Source organism: Populus trichocarpa, chromosome 8, assembly GCF_000002775.5.
Source record: "Populus trichocarpa isolate Nisqually-1 chromosome 8, P.trichocarpa_v4.1, whole genome shotgun sequence".
In the NCBI taxonomy this organism is placed as follows: Eukaryota; Viridiplantae; Streptophyta; class Magnoliopsida; order Malpighiales; family Salicaceae; genus Populus; species Populus trichocarpa.
In genome coordinates, this window is record NC_037292.2 from 3,866,418 (window position 1) to 3,891,217 (window position 24,800).

Consider the following 24,800-nt stretch of genomic DNA (forward strand, 5'->3'; position numbering starts at 1 on the left):
AAACCCTCTAATTAGATTACCAAAAATGGTACCTAGAAAGAGATTAAGGTGTAAATGCTCTTCAAAATCTTTCAAATTACAAAGGGGAAACTTATGTTTGTTTATACGATAGACACCCATTTGATATCAGATTGGAGCTCTAATTTTGCCCATAAAAAATCCAAAAGAGCAAGAATCTACTATCGTCTCCCCTGTATGTTCTCATAGCCAAAAAGAGTAAGAGAATCTTTTATCGTCTCGTGTATATGTTCTCATAGTAAGAGGAACTATTTCACTGGGACAAGTGCCACGCTATAATACCAAATTGCCACTTTCCATGTCTCCTCTCCTCCCTTGAATGCACCAGCAATCAACAGAAACAAGAGGAAAAAAAAATTCTGAAATGTATTTTGATTCCTCTCCATTGATTATCTCTGGCTCAACTAGCCGGTTTCGCAATCTACTCGTACTATAAATACATACCTAAACTTTCCCTCTTGCTTCCTTCTCTTCAAAGAAATCAAGAAAGCAAATAATTTTCCCGCCCTTTCTCTCTTGCAGATTCCCTGACATCTTTCTTTCCCTCTAGCTATCTCGGTCGACTTGATCATCATTTTTGTCTTCTCTTTCCTTGTTCGATAATCTTTCATTTAGATTCTTCGTGTTTGACCGCTTTTCAATGATTTTCACTGTTTCTTTCAAACAATAGGAATCCCTATTGTATAAAATCGATCTCTTGAAATTTATTTTCCTTGATATTTTGTCAACTTCTCTGTTTCAAATTCAATTTCCCATCTGGGCTTTTGCTTTTTTCTCCTGTGGCCTAATTCGTGGGAACAAGAATAGATTTTTCGTCTTTTCAGGTTTCTCTTCGAATCCTTGAAAAATGGATCTTTTTTAGATTCTTCAGTTTATGCTGTTAAGAAAAGTAGATTCTTGATTCCCTGTACATAATTCTTAGATTTATTTAAAAACCTCAATCTTCGCATATACTCTCCGTTTCCTTTCTTCTTCTCCCTGCTCTACATCTCTCGATTCCAATCATATTCACTTCTCGATGCAGTACGAACCCGCAAGCAATCGCTGCATATTAAGTGATGATAGCTAGGTATGGAAACTCTATATTCATCTTGGAGCATGTCGAATCCAATTTGTGTTGCCCAAACCACAGAGTGGACCAAAGAGGAGAACAAGATGTTTGAGAGAGCTTTGGCGATATTTGATGAGCATGAGCCTGATAGATGGCTGAAGGTGGCAGCTATGATACCAGGAAAGACAGTTAATGATGTGATCAAGCAATACAAGAAGCTGGAAGAGGATGTTTGTGATATAGAAGCAGGGAGGGTTCCGGTTCCAGGTTATCTTAGCTCATCTTTCACGTCCGAGTTGGTTGATGATAGCACTTTTGATGCGTATAGGAAGAGGCCTTTGAATATCAAGAGTGCTGATCAGCAGAGAAAGAAAGGTGTGCCATGGACAGAAGAGGAGCACAGGTGAATCCCTTTTTGTTATGGCTTCCCTCTAGTGAAATTTCTTGTTTAAAACAGTAAATTTTGAACAATGCATCCAGTCATTGATTTACAATAGAGATAAATCATTAATCAAACACATTTACAAAAGATTCGGTAGAGGTGTTATTTCATTGATCATGAACTTTTCTATTCAATTGGTTTGTCAGCAGCAAAATGGATCTTCAGATTATGGTACATTTTCTCTCCATCCAAGGTTCAAATTTGTTACTTGTTGTTTCCAGGATAATAACTTTTATATTTTAATCCATTGCTGTTGTAGTTTTTAAACTTTTTGAGATCGTCGTCAGATTATCTAACAGAGAGAGATTAGTTGCTGGAAATTTCAAGATTGGAATTTTTTTTTTAATAGTTGTCAGGGGCTGCTTTTTTCTGTTTTGCTATGAAGATGACAGTAAACAAATTCTTTTCGGGTTGTGTTTATTTCTCCTTGAACTTGTTCTTGCAATGTTTGATTATGATCAATAGGCGGTTCCTGATGGGGCTTCTAAAGCATGGCAAAGGAGACTGGAGGAACATCTCTCGCAATTTTGTAGGCTCCAAGACTCCAACTCAAGTGGCAAGCCATGCACAGAAGTATTTTATAAGGCAGCAGCTTTCGGGAGTGAAGGATAAGAGAAGACCAAGCATCCATGACATCACAACTCTCAATCTCGCGGGTTCTACTTCTCCATCAGATGGTGACAAAGCTTCCTCACTTGATCAATCTGACGTGCTATTACCACAGCAAAAGCCGGCAGGGATGCAGAAATTGTTGGTTGACTGGGACGAATCAAAGGATGGATCTGTTATGACCTTTGGTTCTACTCATGGAGACTTGTTTGAGTCATCTCCATATGAGATATCTTCAAATGGTCTAACATTTCAAGGGCAAAATCTGTATGCTGGTGCTCGTCACGGGGCTCGTATCAAGCCCCGTAACTTGGTCTTTCAATTGTCACCCCCAAGATTTCAAATTCATTGATAGGGCGGCCGTCTTTGCTGTATACATTGATGGAAAAACAAATCTGGTTTAGGGTCAATCGAATCTGGATAGCAGTGCTTTTGCCATGGTCATGTGTGGTTGGTTTAATTAGTAATTGGATGCCGGTACATTTTCTTTAATTCCCTTCTCTGTTTCTTTCCCTTTCCTTTTCTTTTCCTTTCCTTAATACTCCTATTGAATCCTTCTTGAACATAACAGAAATATGAAATCATGTAATATCTGAAATTGCAATGTCCAACGGGTGAAAATGAGATATTGGACTCTTGGAAACAGTTGTATATATCTTGGAGTTTGCACTTTGCATCAAACGAAAACCAGTCTTAGAAAACTTTCTGAACTTAAATTTTCGGTATCCTTACCTCTGCTTTATAGTAATGGAAGCATTCTTTTTAAGTCTCTCCTTCAGTGCAGACTAAATCTCGATGATTGTAAAATCCATATTTTGGTCTATGCATCCTTTATGTTTGTGCTGTCCTGAATTCAAGAGCATTCTAATAATCTATCAATTAGGTACAAAATCCTGTCTTTGTTTCAAAAGGATGATGTGAAAGCACTCTATGCATTTACATATGGAACAATTTTGTAACTATGACAAATAATCTGAAATGTCATTCAGCTGACTCACCCGGCACTCTGTGTGAAATTCCGCGGTATCTGATTGCCTGCCTTATCTCGAAGCTAAGAACCTTGGAGCAATCGTTAGCTTTATGTGGTCCTCCAAAATGGCCAAGTTGACCTGTGCTTCAGCAGCATTATCACTTTTGTCACAGCTGAGTTTGCATCCCACTTAGTTGAGCATCACATGCTTCAATTTATCGTAGAATAAGGAACGATGCACTTAAGAATGCCAGTGTACATGTATATATTTGCCTTTTCTACGATATTTCTCTTTCCGCCAACCCAATTGTCGATGGTGGCAAGACTGTTCCATCAGCATGGCAGTTCTTCCAAGTGCGCATAATTAATACCTTTTTATGATTCTTTATTTTACTTGACAAAGCTAGAAAGAATAGTTACCGGGTCTAGCTAGATTTCGCGCACACTTTAACTGTTTCTATGGGAATAGAGAACCTAGGATTATTATTAGGGATGAGAATTTAATTTCAACCTAATCCGTCTAATTTAATGGGTTTTTATTAATAATTATTTTATTTAATAAAATATAAATATTATGACTTGAAAATCACCTAACCCTAACACTAAATATATATTTATATTTTTTAATATAATATAATATATACATATCTCAATGTTAACATAAATCATATATATATATATATATTAACTAATTTTTTAATAAATAATAAATAATGAATATATATGAATACCCCCAACCAAACATATATTTTATGAATATTTAAATTTTTTTCCTTAAAAAGATATAAATATAAAAAAAAGGGATGTACAGTTACCGTTGCCATCCCTAATTATTATTATACCAGGCTATTTAGATGTTAACCTTTTCCTTGACTTTAGAGGATAAGGCATTGATTTTCGTCCTCATATTCTTCAGAAACTCCTCTTCCAGAATCAGGAGCTGTGATGTATCTGTCGTCCTTCTCCTGGAATGCATCTTTCAACCTTCCGCAAAAGAACATGTCTCTTTCAATGATCCACCTATAGATTAATTGCTGATTTGACTTTTCTTGAGGATCTGCATACTTTCGATATTATATGCACAAAGAATATCGGAATACAGTAATTCAACTTAAAATACAAAAAATTACTCTGAATAGAGTGAAGAAGATAGATAGATATATACTAAGGGCATGCTTTGATACGCCTGTTGTCTTGATTAGGAATAAAGAAAATGTAATGTTAGGGTTACAGCTGATAAAAGTACTAGAACACTTCCATTAGGAAAAAGAAACACTAATATTATGGAATGGATAACGGTCGGAACGCCGAAACGGGATAAAGATCATTGATCGTTTTCATATTATTGACAAACTCGGCCCCCCTGGCATCCAACTTTCTAGCATCTTAATTAGTGGGTCCTTTAGAAAAGGGTTAATTGATAATAATTATCTCACAAAGTTTGTCTTTCTAAAATTTTCCAGTGGAAAAAAAGAGATCATGTTTCCTGATATTCTGTCACTGTGCTTGTTTTGTATAAGTTGCCATTGTGTTTGTGGGTTCTACTACTGCCATTGTTGCTGCTGAAACAATCATCAATTAAAACCCTAGTGTGCAAGCCCACCCATGTGACTTTGTGTATTTATCAACTTATAAACCTCATGCTGAGCATTAAAAGCTCCAAAGCAACATGAGCAGTATGGTTATCACCATGAACCTTTTGCAGTAAATGACAAAACGATAAACTTCTATAATAACTTTCCCCAAAGGAGCAGCCTCCCTGCGGGTTGAATAAGAAAGCACTCTTGCCACTTTCTTCTAATTAATTCCAATCAAGTTTAAAAACCGTGAACTCTAAGCCACCTTTCCTTTATTTTAGAATAAAGAGGATCTTTTAATAATATGTCGGCCACCTTTTTCTTCACCAAAATCTGAATTAGCTACGCATGAGGTCATGTTTGGGTGTTCAGTTTGTCGTGGCATAGCAAGCAAAGACGTGGTAGAGGTTCCACCACACCGGCCTGAAATATTTTAAGGACGATCCTCTCTAACAACTTCGCCATCAGATCGATCTCCCAGGTGGGATGTAAACGTAGTGTTACTGATCATCAGCGCAAGTTGTAAGCATAATGCCTTTTTTTATTCCTCTCTGGTTCAGCTCAGGAATTGATTGCGGGGTTGGTCGTTTGATGGGATCAGCAAAAAAAAAAGATAAAAATAAAAAGGATGCATGAATGAAGACTGAGGTGACTTGACAAGATTGTGGCTGGTGGTGCTCTTACTGTTGATTAATCTGACTTGTTTTATTCTCTTCTAAACTCTCTCTTCTGTTGTGGTATTTGTCATTCACAATATCTATATATATATATATATATTTGCTCCTAAATAAATGTCAGCATTAATTTCTCGCTTATCTTCTTCAGTTCTTCGACTTTTTCCTGATTTTATTCTCTCTTGCGTAGTCTTGAGCTTTGCCAAGAAACAAAATAAATTTACTTTACAGAAAAGCAAATTTTGAATTATGAAAATTTTTTATGTGTTTTTAAATTATTTTAATATACTGATATTAAAAAAATTAAAAAATATATTATTATAATATATTTTCAATCAAAAAAACATTTTAAAAAATAATTATTATCCTAACATTAAGGAATTGACTATCCTATTAAAGAAACTATCTGTTTTGGCCTGTTACTACTCGTGATTTTGCCCGAAAGATGCATTATCAATTTTTTTTTCCTTCAAATTAAAAATCGTTTTGATGTCCCACAGCAAAATGGAGTAATCAGGACCATAAAATAGACTAATTATTAATATCAAAACCCTAAACCTAAGTTCCTAGAAAGTCAAGAGTTGTTCCAATGTTCTTTTCAGAAAAATATACCCGGAGGATTTGATACTGCAGTTTGTTTATCCCGCTAATGCTAGTTTATTTCTCACGGTCGTCAAAAGCAAATAGTTACAAAGGTTATTTTAGCTATCACAGTACCGGATGCAAATTGGAAGAAGACGCCATGACTCAGATTCACAACACATACCCTTTACACACAAAGACTGGATTACATTTTGATCCCTGCATATTACGATTGTGATTAAATTCTATACCAACAAATTAAATTACCTTTTTGCCCTTGAAGCTACTTAAGTTTTAAGACATGGGAGACATTACATGATACGTTTGTAGACCTCGAGGTTAGCGATATACATAGATTAGGTTTTGTAATCTTGAAGCTCACCCTTTGGTAGATGTTAGAAAAAAAGACGATAACTCTCAAAAGGAAAAAAAAAAATAGACAAGTGATTGTTAAAATAACAAGAACTTAATCCTCTAATCCAAATTTAAGGATTTGAAAATCTTTCCAACAAGAGGAGGAGGAGAGAACACATAATCTATAACCAGGGAAATTATCATTAACGATATCTATTATAACTATCGACGGAGCAATGCTTGTTAAGTATAAAACGATTGAAGTACTAGTAGATTTATAGAGAAAAACTTAAATTATTAATATATATTTAGAAATGAATTTTCAAGTCAGATGAAACTGATAATCTATCCACTTCCTTGATAAATCGGATAAAGCTGTGGAGTAGATAAATATTTGGAAGGAATTATTGATGGGAGAGAGAACGTTTTTATGGACAATTCTCGAAGTCTAGAGTAGAAACATGCAGTATCGTCTTCAACAACACAAAATCTGAATCAGATGAATAATGACATTTTTGGAAACTCCCTCATGACACAGCATATCGGGGGGGTCAAGTTCAACAACCCTATTTGCAGGACAAGTTGTATTCCAAGAACTCTTAGCTATCCAATCAGCTACTGCAGCAGCAGGGCTACAAACATGATACATTTCATATCCATGGTGTAGACTTGACAGACTTTTTATGTCATCTATTTGGATAAATTTCCCAAGTGGCATTCACCATGTGAGATGAGACAGCATTAGCTACACTAGATGAGTCTGTTTCAAAGTCCACCTTGTCCCACCTTCTGGCTATTGCTAACCCCACAGCTTCCCTTACAGCCTAAGATTCACCTTGGAGAGCACTACTACTGCATCTGCATTTCAATAGATGAGTCTCTGATTTCTGTAGATGATGCTGATTCCAGCATTTATCTGTCATAAGATCTTTGGAGGCTGAATCTGTGTTGATCTTCAAGGTTGGAGGCATAGGCTATGGCTGTCCATACAGTTGGACTATTTGTTGAAGGTGCGGCCTGTTCCCTTCTCTGTACAAAGACATGTTTAGCTCCCTGCCAATCACTACAAGTTCTGAAGATAGTCAACTTTTCTTTCTGGATCAATCTGAGTTCCTACCGCCACACACTGCCATCCAGCTTCCAAATTTGCCAGCATGTCATTGCTCTTGAGATACCTCGTCTCAAGCGACCAGTCCTTGAAGCTGCCAAAACCTGCCCTTGTGGAGTATACCCCAAAGCACTAGCAGAACCATGTTAGCCCGTGCATGATCACAAAAACCGGGAAAACCTATGTGGGCGTGATTTCTTTTAAAGAGGTCAGCTTCAGTAAGAAGAGCATTTCTCGTAGCACACCAAAAAGAAAATTTTGAAACAGTAATGCAAGTGAAAATCTGTGTATTTATCAATAAAAAGCAGCCAAAATTCTAGCAACATTTCCAACATTGAAGCAGATGAAATACAAAGTCACCAAAAGGTTAAGCTAACTGCCACAGACGACAGAAAAGACAGTAGTGTACCTAGAGCGGAAGTGCTAAATTACAGCAGAGAACGTAGACTTATTACAGGACAACGGTCTAAGTAAAATAGAAATTTAAAATTAAACCGAAACACTCTTACCCAAATGATAAAAAGATGGATAAATCTATAAACAGGGCGTGGCAATAAAAAGAACATGACATCAACTTCATATACAGCTCTACGCAGCAACTATGTTCGCTGGATCCAGTGGTCTCACAGTATCTGGAAAGTCTGTTCTTGGTCCAGCAAGGGAGTAATATGCAAGAATGTGGGCTGGATTCTCGGAAACAATATTTTCTCCAGCTTCATTAACCGACTCAACCTTCCTAGAAGGAATCAATTCGATGTTCCAAAATGGGCGAACCATTGTTAAGAGATCACGATGACCAGTAGAGGTCTCTCTATAACCATGCACCCACAAGTACCTCAGAGAAGTCAGTTGCAAGGCAGCTCTAGCCAGTGCACTCTCACTGAAGCAACAGGCCCTCATTTCAAGTTTTTGCAGGCTAGGACAGCCTCTAGAAAACGCCAAAAGCCCTTCATCAGACTCCCCAACACTACCTAGAATCATCCATCTTACTCGTCTGCTGTACTGTCCAATATATCCAAGACCCACATCAGTCAAACCCCCTGGTCGGAGATACAGACCGAACCTTTGGAGCTTTTCACAGCCCCTTAATAGAGCTCGAACTCCATTGTCAAGGGGCAGGTCGGTTATCCTCTCTTCTTGCTCAAGCAAGACCAGGCGGAAATCATTGAGGTTCTTTGAGTATGTGCCCATATGTTCTAGAGCTGCATTGGTAATATCAGAAACATAAACGGCGATGTACTCGAGTTCTAAGCAGCCTTGAGCCAAGGCAATTAATCCTCTATGTGAAACTCGGCCATCCACATCCTCCATTCCCTGCTCATCGGCACCACGCTCTATTCGAAGCCTCTTTAGTAGCTTACAACTCTGGGCAAGGGCTTCCAACCCTCTATCTCCAATAACATTTCTTGTCTGCCAATTTAAAAAGCAAGGTTAACTATATAAACCTAAATACATGCACAAATCTCAAATGAAGTTCTGCAACAATGGTACAAGAATCCCCTGTTTTTTTTTTTCCAGAAATGGCTAGGTAATCTGGCATATTTTCATCATTTTAAAGAACTTCAAATCTCTTTCGTTCTGAAAATTTTCAAATCCCTTTCTAGCAAGATTAACACGGCATTCCTCAGAACCAAAGTGAATTACAAAATCACGCAAGAAGCACAAAGGGAAAATTTTGGTGTTAGACATAGTTCAGAAATAAAAATAAAGAAATGCACATTGAAAGCATCAATAAAAGAACACAGAGAATTGAGTTAAGATACACTTTATGTTAGGGATAACACGACAAGTCATATTTGTTTCTTTCAAACCTATGAATTTATCATGAGCAGATATGATATTATATTGCTAAGCAGAATGAAAGTTTTTTTTTCCCATGCTTTCGCTTTGAAGATGGATAGTTTAAATTAAGATTAAGATAAACCGGTCAAATTATTTCTAGAATAAGACCAGCCTAATCCACGCATTTATTTGATGAATAAATATGAAACAAGATTCTGGTGAATCAAGAATAGAAATAAGAGGAGGGAACTGTTATCTAAGACATAAAGCCATTGCATAAAGGGGGTGGTAAATGAAGATATAATTCAAAACAAATTATGAATAGAGACAGCGATTAAATGCAACATAGAGTTGAAACACATCTATGGTTTGTACCTCGAGAACTTCTAAGTTGGGGCACCTTTGGACTAAAACACAATGATCTTCCGTGCCAAGAAAAGCGTAGAGGAGATCCAGCTTTTTGAGCAGGGATGCAAAAGGAAACACTATTGACATTACGTTCTTCTCCATATAGCTAAGACCCAAACAGCATAATTTTGGGGGGAATTTGACAGCAGAGTATTTGTCTGGTTCATCTGGCTCATTGAAGGAACCTCCACAAAATTCCTCTAAAGCAGATGCAGCATGAAAGAAACCAACAAGATCCAAGATTTCACAGTCGCTAACCTTTACAGAGACTAATGAACGACAGTTCCTGGCAAGAAGCTCAAGGTCTTCCGATCTGACTCTGGTAAGTTCTGTCATGTAAAAATTTAGAGTCTCGAGAACTGTATTGTTCGTAGCAAGCTCATGGAGCCAGTCACCATCTCTCTCAACAATTGCACTCTCTTCCAAGAATAATGTTCTCAATTGCCTGAGGAAACAGATGATGACAATAAATTGAATGCACCATAGTAAATATGCTAAGAACCCCGAATCCAAAGGCAATGGAAAAGTGAGGGGGGAGGGTTGAAGTTATGATAAATAGCGCCTCAAATAACAAGGATGTTAAGCATCATGGCATCTTGCAAGTTGGGAATAAGCTCCAACTCCAAGACGACTTAAAGCATGAGCCTTACCAGAACACGATCCATACCAGGTAGGAAACGTTAAAAGATTATTCAGTTCTTACTCCATTATTCCAGCATATTATTTTCCTTTATCAACAAACTGTAGGCAATAGCCGCAGCCAACCCCATAATCTTACAACTTCAACAATCAAGAAAGTCCATTATAAACAATTGGATTGCTGATTCTACTTTATTTACAATCCTCATAAAACAAAGCCACGCAAGTTGAGTTAAGACACGAGGATATTAAACTCAGAACAAACTCATCAAACCCACTCTCGCCGGTGTTTATTGATTAAAGTTATCAACTTAACATTCAACATTTTCACAGTTTGTAAACCAAAACAACCGAGATTGCTCAGTGCACAATTGTGCATAATGAATTTCCTTATATAATAAACCTTCAATTCTCCACAACACGCAAATTACCAGCATTATATAAATTTCCTTAAAATTACACATCCATTCATAGCTGCTCAATATTCTAGAAAGAAGAAACCAAATGAACCATTAAAAAAAAAAGATAAGCAACTCTTGAACAACAATTACAGCTTCTTCATAAACACTAACATTAATTATTTGGCGCGCACAGGCACATTAAATATTAATACCATCCATGATCAATCAATCCAGTACTAAAACGAATCTAAAAAGGAAAAAAAAAACGAATAGAATCACCTGCAAGAGCGACCGATGTGCGAAAGGCCATCCGTGGAAAACCCAGAGCACTTATCAAGCTTCAAAACCTGCAAAAGTCTCCCTCTGGACCTAGCAAGTAACTCCAGATCCGAATCTTTAACAATCATCCTTCTAAAATGAAGCGATTTCAAGCAATTAAAACTCTCCGCTATTTCATTAACCCATGGAGTCACAAACCCTCCCCAATCCTCCGGTATCAAATTAAAAAACATAGCAGCCCGGGGTTTCCCTTTTAGCTTTAATGATTCAATGTCATTAAAACGACGTCGTAATCGATCTGGACTTGTACTGTAACAAAAAGCTATAGTCACGTTCTTCCGTGTTAACGCATCTAGCTCGTACCATCTCCGGCAAACTAACGAAACGGCGTCGCGGTCCCGCGGGTCGTTTATGTACGGCATCACGAGCCCTAATACGACGTCGGACATCCCCCCACCACCTCCGCTACAATTTAAGTAGCTGTTCTTTTTATTGTGATTTTCTTCCATTGATTTTTTTTTTTAGAAGAACGCCAAAAAGAAAGCAAACTTAGTTGTTAAAAGGAATTCGTAATTTACAAATTTTGAGCTTGAAAATGATAAAAACAAAAACAAAACTGAATAATAAAAGATGGTAAAAGGACAAAAAAAAAAGAAAATATGAAGTTATTATAGAGGACCTCACGGATTTGGAAATTTTCTATTAGAATTAATCGATTAACACTTTAAATACTTGATTTTCAATAGATTTTTTGAAAAACGAAGTTTGAGCTAGAAAAGGAAAAAAAAACAAAGTAGCAAAACTGAGAACGAAACAAACGAACCTGTTATAGAAACAAATACGGTTAAGCTCCTCACTAAACTAACAAAAACAAGAGAGACAAAAAAGGATAAGTTACTAAAATCGATAGACGATGGTTCTAGAGAGATGCGGAGCAAAGCAGCTACTGATTTAAGCGATTCCGGCACGGAAAACGAGCCGATCGGATCATGACCTGTACATCAGATCGATAAAACATCGATACTGTTGGTGAGAGCGGTAGCAAAAGAGAAATGAAAGCTAAACAGGAGAGATAGAGATCGAGAGAGTAAAATTAGAAAGAACAGGAGGTGGTGATCGACGGCGGGAGGACAGTTGAGACGGTTTTTTAGTTTTTCTTGTATGAGAAAAAAAAGAAAGAAATTTGTGGGTTCATGGATCAGGCACACCCTAGTTAAGGGGCTCTGTATTTCTGTACTGCTACTACTATTATTTATTTAGAAAAATTATTATACGCCTTGCGAATGTGTGTGTATGTAATAGAGCGAGATGGATGGATGGACGGATGGATGGATATAAAAGAGGAAAGAAGAAACGACAAAAGGAAATACTGGCGCAGTGGTGCTAACCAATCAGAGAGTATTTTATATATTTATTTATTACTCCATTGAAAAACCGGAGAAGGAGGGATATGGTATCATGGTGGTTTGGTGGTCTTCGTAATTATTATTATTATTATTATTATTATTATTATTAATTGAATTACTACAAATGATTGTCAAAAGGTAGCAGTTGATTGGAAAGTCAGTTGTGTGTTATTTGTTATCTTATTATTGCAGTGTATTTTGTCTGTTACTGCTGTTAGCTGTTACAGTAGTTTTTAGCGGTTATTTTTAAAATTATTTTTATTTAGTAATGTAATAAAATAATTTATTTTTTTATTTTTAACACTAAATATTAAAAATAATTAATTTGCTATAATAAATGTGGCAAGTTTTGAAGGGCTGCAATGTGCTGTCATTTTTTTATATTTCTCTTTTAATTATTTTTTTTCCTTTCCCTTCCCCCCCTTTTTTTTTATTTAGAACATAAGGGATTTTCCAATAATGGTTTGCTTCGACTATGGTTGCTGAATTGTGGGCTCAAAGAAACGAATTGATTTGGCTCAGTCGGGTTTCTCTCATTTGGATATTGAATCACATGATTTAGAGGCATCAGGTTCATTAGTTTCGAGCTGGATGGTTCTCGCCCCCGTTTTCATTTTATTTAAAACATAACAAATACTTCTGCTAAGCTTGGACAGTTTAAAATATTCATGTTTTTTCTCGAAGAGAACAAATATGTTGATTTTCTAGCACAGTTGGGTTCTAACCAGATAGTTAGAAATCAGATTTGGTATTTGATGATATCCTAAAATATCCAAGTAGCGTTGCAATAAGATTTTTAAATTAGATAATCAATTAATCAATTAGTTCTAATAATCTTATTTATTATCTCTAATCAAGATGATTGATAACTTATAACTTAATGTTTAGTAATCAAAGGTGGCTAACTTGGTGGAAGTGGAGATTCTTCGATACTTAAATAAATATCTTTTTATATAAAAAAAAATGCAATAATATTTCATAGAAAGTTACTCTGAAAATATATATGCAGTAGAGAATGAAGATTATGAACCTTTGACTTGAAGGATTCATGGTTTATTTATAGCTTATGAATCTTCTTCTTTTTTTGTGGAAAGGTGATGCTGAAATGTAATTTTATCCTTGTAATATTTTGAGTTGTATTCTACTCAAAATAATAAATATTAAATTAGTATAAAATATTAAAAGACCCGTGTGGGGTCTCGAAAAATTTTATAGCCAGTTTTGGGCTTGGTCAAGATGCTTGAGTCCATTAAAGGTGAAAGTGGGTCTCAGCGTGCTACATAAACCCAAACACGTTGGGCTTGGGCATGACAACTCGAGCCCACAAGAGGTGAAAGTGGGTATAGGCTCGCTTCCTGAACCCAAACACGCTAGGCTTAGGCGTGACAGCCCGAGCTCATGAGGGGTGAAAACGAGTACGGGTGTGATGTCTGGACCCAAACATGTTGGGCTCGGGCATGACAACCCGAGCCCATGAGAGATGAAAGTGGGTCTGGGCTCGTTTCCTGAACCCAAACACACTGCGCCTGGCCATTTCACCTTCCACGGTTGCCATTCTCTTGTTCTTTCATAAATAGCGTCTTTTTAAGCCAACGGTGTTTTCAAAACAAATCCTGAGTCCACGACTTCTATGAGTCGAAGACAGCCTCAAAGCGCTAAACAAACTGACCCGCGTTAGCAGGTACTATAAGTCCTTTGTCCCACGCATCTAACCAACTCAGCCTCCTGCTCAACATGAGGAGCTTTAACCCTCTAACTCATAAGATTAGAAGGGTTTTTTTTTCCTCTTCAACTTATTCCCGTGTTTTGGAGGAAAAGTAAAAGAGTTATTGCATGTACTTATCTAGAGGATGTTTCATATGGTTTTTGTTTTTAAAGGATTAAAAACATAAAACTTGTTTTATGTTTGGTTTTTTGTTTTGAATAAAATAAAAAAGGACAACAAGTTTTCTACACTTGTGCAAAAGAAAAAAAGGTTTCAAAAATTTTCAAAAAATATTTTTTTATACTATTGACATGTGATTTAGAAGTTTGTTCAAGATTCAAACTAAAATCGAGTCTAAGATATTTGAGGCCACGTATGAATGTCCAAGATTGGATTAGGCTGAGATTAAATCGAGATTTTTTTAATTGAACCAAAACTAGATGTGAATCACCTTGAAGTCTGGTCAAGATCAAGTTCATAGCATTTAAGGATTAAGGCAGAATCGTGCTTTAGTACGGTTTGAGGCTAATATGAAAAGGGACAAAATTGAGCCTAGGACATTTAATATCTAGTAATTTTAAATTGTTTTGATATGTTAATATCAAAAATAAATTTTAAAAAATAGAAAAAAATACGATTTTTATGTATTTTCAAGCAAAAAACACTTTAAAAAGCAATCGTTATAACATTTTCAAACACCCCCTAAATCAATGATGCTTGGAGTTGGACAAAAAAAAAATGATAAAAAGAAGCAATTGAGAAATATAGAAAATATTTGGAATCAATTTGATAATAAAAACCATAGGTTCGGGATGCAGTTGAGAATGGATTTACAGAATTGGGATTGAAATAAGGATTCTATAATTACGTGTCCCCTTATACTTTATTGCTACTGAGGAAATGATCACGCGCGGCTTACATCATTTTCAAAATTAGCGTACTTGTTTATAAACTATCTGCTTGCAAAAGATATTTGTTATATATCATAGGGTTTGATTCTACAAAAGATTCCAATGTATATCATAATATTAAAAAAAAATTACATATAAATAAAAAAACAAGGGAGGAGATAAAATACTGGTGAGAAGCAAGTCCAAGAGTACGTCTTCAAATGGGAAAATCAGAAGATAAAATCCAGAAAATAGGGTTTTTTTTTTTATTATTGTTTTCCTCCAGATCAGATGTGGAGGGAAGGAAGAAAAGCTCCATTGCTCGAAAACACTGGGGCAGAGCAGACTGTAAAACCAAAGATATTTGAAGATATTGGACGTGGACTGTGTCAATTGGATGGCCATTGATCATTGAATCGATCAGCTAGTGGCTGTATCAGTTTAGTGCTCCATTTACGGGCCACAGCCACTAAAATCTTTGAAAGTGACATTTGTTAAATTAAAAGCTAAAAAAAAGTACCAGAACCTGGCATGGTGTGCCAACGTGGGAGGACAGTAACCTCTTCCACTCTTCTGCCGTGCTTTGCAGATTATTTTTTTGAAAATTTTTAATTTTTACTTATTTTAAATTAATATATTTTTTATATTTTTTATATTATTTTAATATGCTGATATTAAATTAATACATGTTTCAAATAACTTATTTCTGAAGATATTCTATTCAATTCAAATTTGAAAAACATCGCATATATTTATTTATTTTCTTCTCTAATTGACATGGAAATCCCTCTCTCCAACAGTGACCAAAAAGTGTAGATTTTCTCTCTTCTTTTCATCCTCCACCCGAATTGCAAATATGATACTGAAATCTTTAATTTCCCCCACCCATGTTTCCCTATTTTCTTCCTTTTCCTCAAGACCGGAATACGGTATTGAATTATTTCTTTTAGTTTTCTTCCGTACGTGCACTCAATTAATTAAAAATATATATATATAGTAAATTCAGAGGATTCAAATCCACGTCTTCTTCTGTGACCTGTCATCCCAAAACCTCGACAGCTTGTATGAATTGGAGTTATTTGAATTATTATATTTTTATAAAAAAAATGGAGTTAATGAATATCCGAAGCTTACGCCATGTCATGCATCACGTTAAAATACGGTCACTATTAGGTCATACTCGGGATATAGCCATGTTATACAGCCATGCTACTAGATTTGTGTCCCGCTTTTTGTCGCGAGTCGGGTAAAATTCTTAAGGGAAAAGATACGAGACTTGAGTCCTTGTTTCAATTAATAATTTAAATAATATGATTAAAAAAATACAATAATAATAAATAAACAAAAAGGTAAAAAAAATTAAATATATTTTTAATTTTATAGCTTATTCAAAATAAAAAAAATAGTAATAAAAATAAAATGGACCAAAAGTGAAGGGAAAATAAACTGCAGGGGCTCGTCTGATTTTTTAAAAGAGCTGGCGCATAATTTAGGTGGGGAGAGAGAAAAAAAATGTATATCAGCACCAAACTCAATACGTGTTAAGGGCACTCGCCGTCCTATTATATTAGGGGCACCGGGACCTTTCAAATGCTTGCTCTAGAAGGCAGCGTTTGGTGGTCGAACGACCCCGCTTCAACAACTTTTTTTTTAATTATATTTACTTAATATAAACTATAATAATACTATTGAGTAGCATAAAAATTTACAATAAAAATAACGTAAAATAAAAAAAAAATATGATATGAGAATTATTTTGGTTTTGTTTTTAAGAACATTAAAGTATATTATTCTAAAAAATAAAAAGACAAAAAAGCTCATGACTAGAAGGTGTTGTGTTATTTTAGCTCAGGGTTAAAATAGTAATTTTATTGTAAAATTAAATTATCAATCTAACCCATATAATTTATAAAAAAACAACTATATCATGACAAAAAAGACTACCTCACCTCTAATATTTAGTTCAAATATTTAATATCAAGCGGCAATTTTATTGTTACATTATTTTGACGAACAGTGTTCTGAGTTTGGATAGATTTTATTTTTTTAGAAGATTTAGTTTTTTTTTAATTAACGTGTATTATTTCTGTAAGTGTCAAGAGTTTATTATCGTACATTGCCAATTATTATTTCATCACAGAAACACAAGCAATCCGTTCTCTCGGCGCTAGTGTCCAAAGTTACGGCGTGCTTGAAAGGGAAGGAAAGGCATGGCTGGGCCTGGTACAAGGATGTTTGTAACAGTAATAAAAGTTGTTTTTATTTAAAAATATATGAAAATAATATATGTTTTTTAATTTTTAAAATAATCACACTAAAACCATCTAAAAAACATAAAACAAAATTAATTTAAAACCATCAAAATAATCACACTCCCATGAAATTCTACGTGTTCTTACCCGTTTGGTTCAGCTGATGAGGACACAAGGCAACGAGGTATCCTGTTTTAAATCTTGTCATTGATCCATATGAAGTATATATAGGCATAGTTTTGAAACTCGGCCGACCTGATTGGTCAACCCGGGATCTGGTGATCCGGGGCTGGAATCGGGTCGGGTTGAAAAAAAAACAAGAGAAGAAAAAACCTGGTGCGACCCGGCGACCCGATTGACCCGGAAAAACCCGGTTAAGACCCAGTTGCAAACCCGCTGACTTTTGTTTTTTTTTGTTTTTTTACTAAAACGACGTCGTTTTAATTTAAAAAGAAACAGAACTGACATGGCCGACACGGTGACCCGGTCAAAACCTGGAACCTGAATCTTAGACCGAGCCGGGTTTTAAAACTATGTACATGGGCATTAAAAAATAATAACATCAAGTCTTCGATTAGCTTATCAACCATATCTTTTGATGTCCAATTGAATTGCACAGGATTAATTAGTTAAGTACTATTAGGTCAAAGGACTGAACATATGGTGACGTGAATTCATGTTTGTCACATTTCTTCCTTTTTTTTATCAATTTTTTTTTATCTAGTGATATATCAATAAATAATGTTGCATTTATTTTTATTATTAGCCTGGATGCTAATTGAATTTCTTTCCATTTGCATCGTCCTTGTATAGCAACAAGTATGCTTGTGATTACATGTTTGGCCTGTGAACATTTTAATTTTTTTATTTGAGTATCTTAATTTTTATTTTTGTTATTTAAGTGGGTGAATTTTTATTTTTTTTAATAATCAAGTATTTTTGTTAGATTCTATCAAATATGTGGTGATGGGATATTAAATTGACATATTAGCATGCAAACTCATCTCTGATGATAACAATTGTCTACTTTGCATAGTTATTTAGTACATGTTTTGCTAGGTTAAATGAAACTAAAAATAAAAATAACAAACTATAATAACAATTTATTCAATTTAACATAAAATAATAATAATAATAATAATAAGTTGAAACACTCAAATAAAAAAAAACATAAAAAATTTGCACACCAAATACATAATCATCTCAAAACGAATGGAATACAAAGTTTTGTGTGATTATGACACATTGAGTATATTTAAATATCATGAGGTATTTATTTGCATTAAAATATTTTGTACATGAATATTCTTCTTTTTTTTTTCATAAGATGAAAATTTTATAAAATATTTTTTAGACAACAATACACTCATGATATCTTTTAAATATTTTAACATTTACCATCTCACCATCATATTTACCACAATCATACCACCACCAACACTTTATCATTTTTATTTTTATCACTGCAACCATCACCACTTCTCCATCATCACTCTCACTCTCACTCCCATTCTTCTCATCGTTATCGTCATCGTCATCGTCACTTTCTTAATCAATTTTATTCTTACTATCATCACCACCACAATACATCATTATCATTCAATTACCATTATATTTTTTACTTATTATTGATCAAATATCATAAAATATTTTAATTCTAAATATTCTATGCACAAAAAAAAAAAACAATTCCCTTTAGAGGTGATCATTTTTTATTCGGTTCGGTTTTTTTTTAAAAAAAATAACCAAACCGGTTTTTTTTAAAACAAAAAAACCCGAAACTGACCGGTTTCAGTTCGATTTGGTTATTTTAGAACAAAAACCGATTCAAAACGGTTTTTTCTGTTTTGGCTCGGTTTTTTCTAGTTTGGCTTGGTTTTTTTTCCGGTTTGGGTTCGGTTTTTTCGGTTTCAGACTTATAAAACTGAAACCGAACCAGACAATTTTTTTAAAATTCTAATCGGTTTAATCGGGTTTTTTTTACGGTTTGGTTTTTTTAGTTGTTATTTTTTCAGTTTTCTTGGTTTAATCGGTTTTTTTACTCATCCCTAGTTCACTTAACTAATAAAATTTTACCACCTATTAAAAAATTAAAATCAATCCCTCTTACCATGTATGTAGATTAAAAAGAGAGAGAAATTAAAACATTGATACCAAATTGTAAAAAGAGAAAATATAAGAAAAGTTTTCAACTAAATGCTTTGATTTTGATTTCTTATTGTAGGTTTATTGTTAATTATATTTATTTAAACCAGTTGAAAGCTGGGTATCATGAACTTTAATTTAAGATGCATATTTAAATTTTTTTAGTAAAACGTAAAATTTAAAGAGAGAAAAACATCTTATATGCTAGATCAATCCACATCGAGCTGGTCCTCGAGAGAAAGTTGGTGATCTTTTGTTCAGCTCTCGGTCGCAATCATGGAACTGGTAAATTTAACATGTTCAAAAAAAAAAAAAAACATCTTCTCAACAAACTCATCATCTAAGATCTGTCTTTCACAAAATTCGTGGGCTTGGTAGTTGTTTCACAAGACAACAATTTCAAATCTTAAAGGGAGGGTGGAGAACTTATTACCATGTTTCTTTTTACTAGAAGAAAAAAAAAACTTGATAATAGATATTGGTGACTACTAGGCACTAGCCACGTGGAATTTGAGGTTGTCCTCAACTTACAAGGAAGATTATGTGGAGAGAACTGAGAATTCTCTGGCTTGAAAGTCCCAGCAACGCAATATTTGTCCATCTCTGGATATGGAACCTAGGATCATAGTTGCGCTCGATCGTGAGATAAGAACCTCGATGGTGGGGTTACAATTGGGCACGAAGCTCGCATGCATCAAGCATGGTCCCCCGTCCAGACAACACCATGGTCCCATATTAGCCCATTAATTTATTAACTATGTTCCTACGCTTTCCCGAGATTAAGACATCTTAAACTTCTACTCCATTTTCTCGATTCAATTATTCTGTCTCGATAACGCTTAATCGACCGGGATTCTTTTTATTTAACTTGCTGGGTTTCTATTTCCTCTTTTGGTTCCAGCCGTTGCTATTGTTAAAGTTAATGTAAGATTACTTTTGAACTCTAACTCTAATTCTAAAATGATTTTTTTTTAATAAAACTTCTTAAAGACGAGCTATGAAAATAAGTCTTCAGTATCCAGTTTATTTAATAATAAGAGTGCTTGGCAATTATCTCAAAGAATCAATCATCGATCGAATTTTACTCGTTAACCCGACGAGCAATTTGATCGACGCTGGGGACGTGAAGGCTAAAAGCGACGGAATACTTGGAAGAAATGCATCATTTCAGTTAAGCCATGCCTCTGCTTGCATTTGAAACTTGATCGGTCCCAGCCCCACGCATATGTTTGCATTAGTAATGGCAGTGCCTGCAGCTTGATGTGGCTCGGGTAGACTTAATTGGATTATCATTGAGTCGTTCATGTATTGTACTGCCCTTCATGTAGAACACCCGGATAGCTTCTAATTTTGTTTTAAAAATATTTTTGAAAGTTTTTTAATGTTTTATTTTAAATTAATATTTTTATAGTGTTTTTAGATTATTTTAAAGGGATGATGTTAAAAATAATTTTTAAAAAATAATTAAAATATATTATTTTAATATATTTACAAATGAATACAACATATACTATACTCCAAAAATTATATATACCATCATGAACCCCTCCATAAAGGATCTCTTTTTCTTCAACCTCAACACTCTCTTTAACCTAAGCCATTGTAAACACACACAGAACTATATTCTCAGAGTATTCATTATTTCAATCATACCTCTCAATCCATACCCAATAATGATTCTAAAGTACACAATTAATACAGCAAGCAAATGCAAAAAAAAAAAAAAAAACACGCTGTTTTTAAGGGATCTCGACATTTTCGATAAGAAAAATGTGATGAGTTGATTGAAGGTTTGATTGAGAATTTATGAACTCTTGTGGGCGAAATTGTGATTCTCTCTGGAGATGAGAGGCTAGTTTGAGGTTTGTCTAACAAAAATGGTACCAGCCTTTTGGCTTTTGATCATGGCTCCACAAACATAAAGTAATCAAAGATCTATGACTATAAGGGCACAGAAAAGAGGTTGCCACTGCATCCGCCAGCCAAGCTACGCAGAATAAAGCTCTCTTTCCTTATTAATGAAGTCAATTCAATGACCGAAAGAAAACAAGTGAAAAGTACAAAGTAAAAACAGCAGGGGGCCAAAGAACCATTGAAACCAGAAGTAAATTATACCAATCCCAAGCTAAGAAAACATGTAGTTTTTACTGGTTAGGTTCTGAATTTGCTTTATAAATATCATTAATTCAAGTATTATAAATCTTAATATCATTGGAGATTTACATGGTTATTAACTTCAAGATTTCAAGAAATTAGTGAAGGTATATGTAAATTGACCCAGATACCCACCGTAAAAAAAAAAAAAAAAGAGAAGCTAAGAAAGCCAGTATATGGATGCTACTGGTTTGTATCTTCATAGTAAACAAAAAAATGAAGATTCTTCACTCCATTATTTTAATGAACACAAGCCCGATTCACAACAATTCATCAAAACATAAAATATATCATACAATGATCAACTTAATTACGTCTTTGTTGTAGTCGAATTACATGCATAAATTTTGTAAATATAAATTTTGGCACGTCCAGTATATATGCCACTAAATGGGAACTCTAGCCATCTTAGTGCATGCCTAAAGCTATGTTTCCATGCACACACGGAAAAGAAAACACAGAGAATCCGTCTAAGGAAATATCCATGCCCGGACTTAGCCTACTTACTGTATATTATGGAGAGAGAATCATATTTATAGGGAGCAGAATAGTTATTAAACGTCAGACTCTAGAATTTCTATTGTACTAAAAAAAAAAAACAAATTAGAATCAAGATATCTTCCTATCTGAGAAACATGGCCATGATATGATTAATAATAAGAGATAAACCAATGAAAACGTTGTTGAACAAGGTTTAAGAAATCACTGAAATTACTTTTAATCTTAATTTACCAGAAGAAGTAACTTCGATAAACCACCAGATCAAGGCAACATTAGTGATACATGATGTCAGAATTATTGCACTGTTATAAACATTAATTCAAGTCAGGACGTTTTATTCATACTCTGAGCTTTTTTTTTAAAAAAAAAATACATGTTGTTAATATTAGAAATTTGTTCTAGTAACATGGTTAATTACGTACAATTTGAGATCATATTATAAGGGAATTTTAGAGTTAAAATTTTATTGAAAATTATTCTTCAATAAAAATACTTAATTTAACATGAAATTTAAATTATTTAAAATAAATTATGAATGAAAAAAAAAATAATCTTACAAAAATTTCAGTCCATGTATTTTATAAATCTAAAACCCTCAATCTTATATTAAAAAATTATAGGGATTATCTTGTAATTTATAGATTGAGAAATTAAAAAATTAAAATTGAACTAAGCAAGACTCCAAGGTTTTTTAGAAAGAGATGCTATAAATCTAAAGAGGCTTCGAACTCAACCGCACGTACTCGCTAAGCTAATATGCTGGATGCATATGTTTTTAAAGCGAAGTGTTGCCTGCCTGCCTGTCCATAAAATTCTTGCTATTGCTCCAAGTTGTCAAGATGCCATTCGTTGAATTCTCTTCGTTGCCATAGTACGTTTTGTCTCCAGGATATTGTTTTCTATCACTAGCATGAAGATGCTCCTCCTTTGACAGCGGGCCACGCTACCACTCTTATTTGAAGCCTATCAATCAATGAAAAAGGCCTGTCAATAATTAATCCCTCGATGGACATCAGGCCAAGCTTCCTCTCTTATTGGATCGTGTTTTATGATCTGTTTCCTGCTTGAGATTATTAACAACATCCATTTGTTTATGGGATAATACCTCAATAATCTGAAAGTAAAAGTTCCGACTTACAATTCTATAGATAGGATTCGGTGAATATACATGTTATGCCTCAATGTTTTTTTTTCTCGGGATTGTTGCAGCTTTGATTTATGAACAAGCATAACCGCCGTTCTAACCGGCTTCATTCCTGCTCTGCATAGAGCTATTCATGAGTATCCCTGCTGACTGAAACAATGGCAATGATTCGGCTAATTAAAAGCTGGTTATGGCTTTTGCGGTGGAATGGGATTGTGGAAAGATAAGGGCCTCATCTGCGGTGCTAGGTGGATTCTTGCCTTTAAACGGGGCTGGTTTGATATTGGAGACGGAACGCATCCTTTTCTGCTGGGGTCTCCATGTCATTGGGCATTTTGGATTTCATGGCGAAAACACTTCCTTCTCCGTTCTAAGGCTGAATTGATAGATGTTGAAGCCAGGTCCTCATAATTATTAATTAATTGACTGGTGGTTAAGTGCTTGGCCATGCATTTAATATAGCAAGTTCCAATCAAGCTATAAGGTCGTCCCTCACCAAATCCTTGATGACCCTTCGAACTCAAAGGTCGTGTCATCAAGGCATTACTCCATTGCAGGCTGCGGTGGCTGGGAGATAAAAAAAGCTTAACCCCATCTCGAAATTGAGACACAATTGTTTGCTTGCGATGGTTATTGCTCCCACTATCGCGAAACAAAACCCCATTAAAGGCAAGCCAGCTCCACACCAAGGACCGCAAATACGTATTATCCTTGTTTCTTGGTCGACACTAGGCGTCGAACTCAGGACCACAAACACACCGCCTATAGAGGAAAAGACATGTAAAGTTTTGAACCTTTGATCTTGTTCAACAGCCAGGTATTTAAAAACCACTTGTAATCGGCCAGTGGCCTCTAGGAAGAAAAGCAGCAAGGGTTTCTTGACTTTCAATGCATCTTATACCATGTTTAATCAAATTTTAAGAGCTGCAGTTTTCGTCTCCCAGTTTGAATCCAAAATCATTAGAAAGTGGAGCATTCCTCCGGGCACAAGGCTTTCTGCAGCTCCTCCAGCAATTTGTTTCAAAGTGCCAAGAATATCATCCCTTTCTAATCCATTAGAGGTAAAAAAAAAAGAAAAAAAAAAGGAAAGCCAGGTCAAATGAATAAAGGAGGTATAACTGTAAATTTGTTAACCACAATGGCTTCATTTTTAATTCTAAAATGTAAAAGCTTTCTGAGTTCATAAAGAAAATCATCACCAATGAAATGACACAACTCCATTAGGAATTCCTGTTTCCCCTTGGTAGTTGCAAGCATTGCCAGATACCACAACTGCTTAATTGAGTATTCTTCCATCCCGCAATTTTTGACAAAACTCCTGACAGCAAGAACAACGAAATACCCCAACTAGAGAAATCAGAGTAATATTTTATCCAAAATATAAAATATAAAAATGAATTAAGGTATTCATAAACATCGTACTGAAATACAGATAAAAATTTCTGTAGCAAATGTAAATTGAAATTCCATAATCAGAATCAGTAATTTATGTTCACAAATAAACCTCAATCAGTGCAATAACTTCATAACAGGAGAACACATGACACACCCAAAATAAACAATCTGATATTCATGTGAACTCTATTACCAGAGAGCAGGCTAGTTGCTTTTTATTCTTCCCAACACGAATCGAAACCAGTGGCATGCAGAAGTACCTCGCTACCGTACCGACATCGAGCCAGCTTAAGGTGCTGTTCATTATACTTAAC

At 34.9% G+C, this 24,800-nt stretch overlaps 3 protein-coding genes across 3 annotated transcripts in view; 2 read left to right on the top strand and 1 right to left on the bottom strand.

Annotated features, from left to right (window-relative positions):
- LOC7494468 (60S ribosomal protein L35a-1) overlaps positions 1–24,800 on the top strand; it is a 100,575-nt gene that overhangs the window by 48,108 nt on the left and 27,667 nt on the right. The window lies entirely within an intron of this gene.
- On the top strand, positions 169–2,773 carry LOC7494474 (transcription factor DIVARICATA). The gene is made up of 2 exons (XM_002311167.4): positions 169–1,472; positions 1,977–2,773. Exons 1-2 carry the CDS (start codon positions 1,090–1,092, stop codon positions 2,470–2,472), a joined length of 879 nt encoding a protein of 292 aa, XP_002311203.3. The 5' UTR covers positions 169–1,089; the 3' UTR covers positions 2,473–2,773.
- LOC7494475 (coronatine-insensitive protein 1) lies at positions 7,656–12,186 on the bottom strand. Its single transcript, XM_002312104.3, has 3 exons — positions 10,895–12,186; positions 9,543–10,020; positions 7,656–8,795 (listed from the first exon to the last, which is right to left on the bottom strand). Exons 1-3 carry the CDS (start codon positions 11,401–11,403, stop codon positions 7,974–7,976), a joined length of 1,809 nt encoding a protein of 602 aa, XP_002312140.2. The 5' UTR covers positions 11,404–12,186; the 3' UTR covers positions 7,656–7,973.

Excerpts from the sequence above, each read along its gene's own strand:
- LOC7494474 (XM_002311167.4), top strand. The coding sequence starts at position 1,090 with ATGGAAACTCTATATTCATCTTGGAGCATGTCGAATCCAATTTGTGTT. Across the intron at positions 1,473-1,976 it reads TGGACAGAAGAGGAGCACAG|GCGGTTCCTGATGGGGCTTC; the intron begins GTGAATCCCTTT and ends TATGATCAATAG.
- LOC7494475 (XM_002312104.3), bottom strand. The coding sequence starts at position 11,403 with ATGGAAGAAAATCACAATAAAAAGAACAGCTACTTAAATTGTAGCGGA. Across the intron at positions 10,021-10,894 it reads CACATCGGTCGCTCTTGCAG|GCAATTGAGAACATTATTCT; the intron begins GTGATTCTATTC and ends CTGTTTCCTCAG. Across the intron at positions 8,796-9,542 it reads CCAACTTAGAAGTTCTCGAG|ACAAGAAATGTTATTGGAGA; the intron begins GTACAAACCATA and ends TTAAATTGGCAG.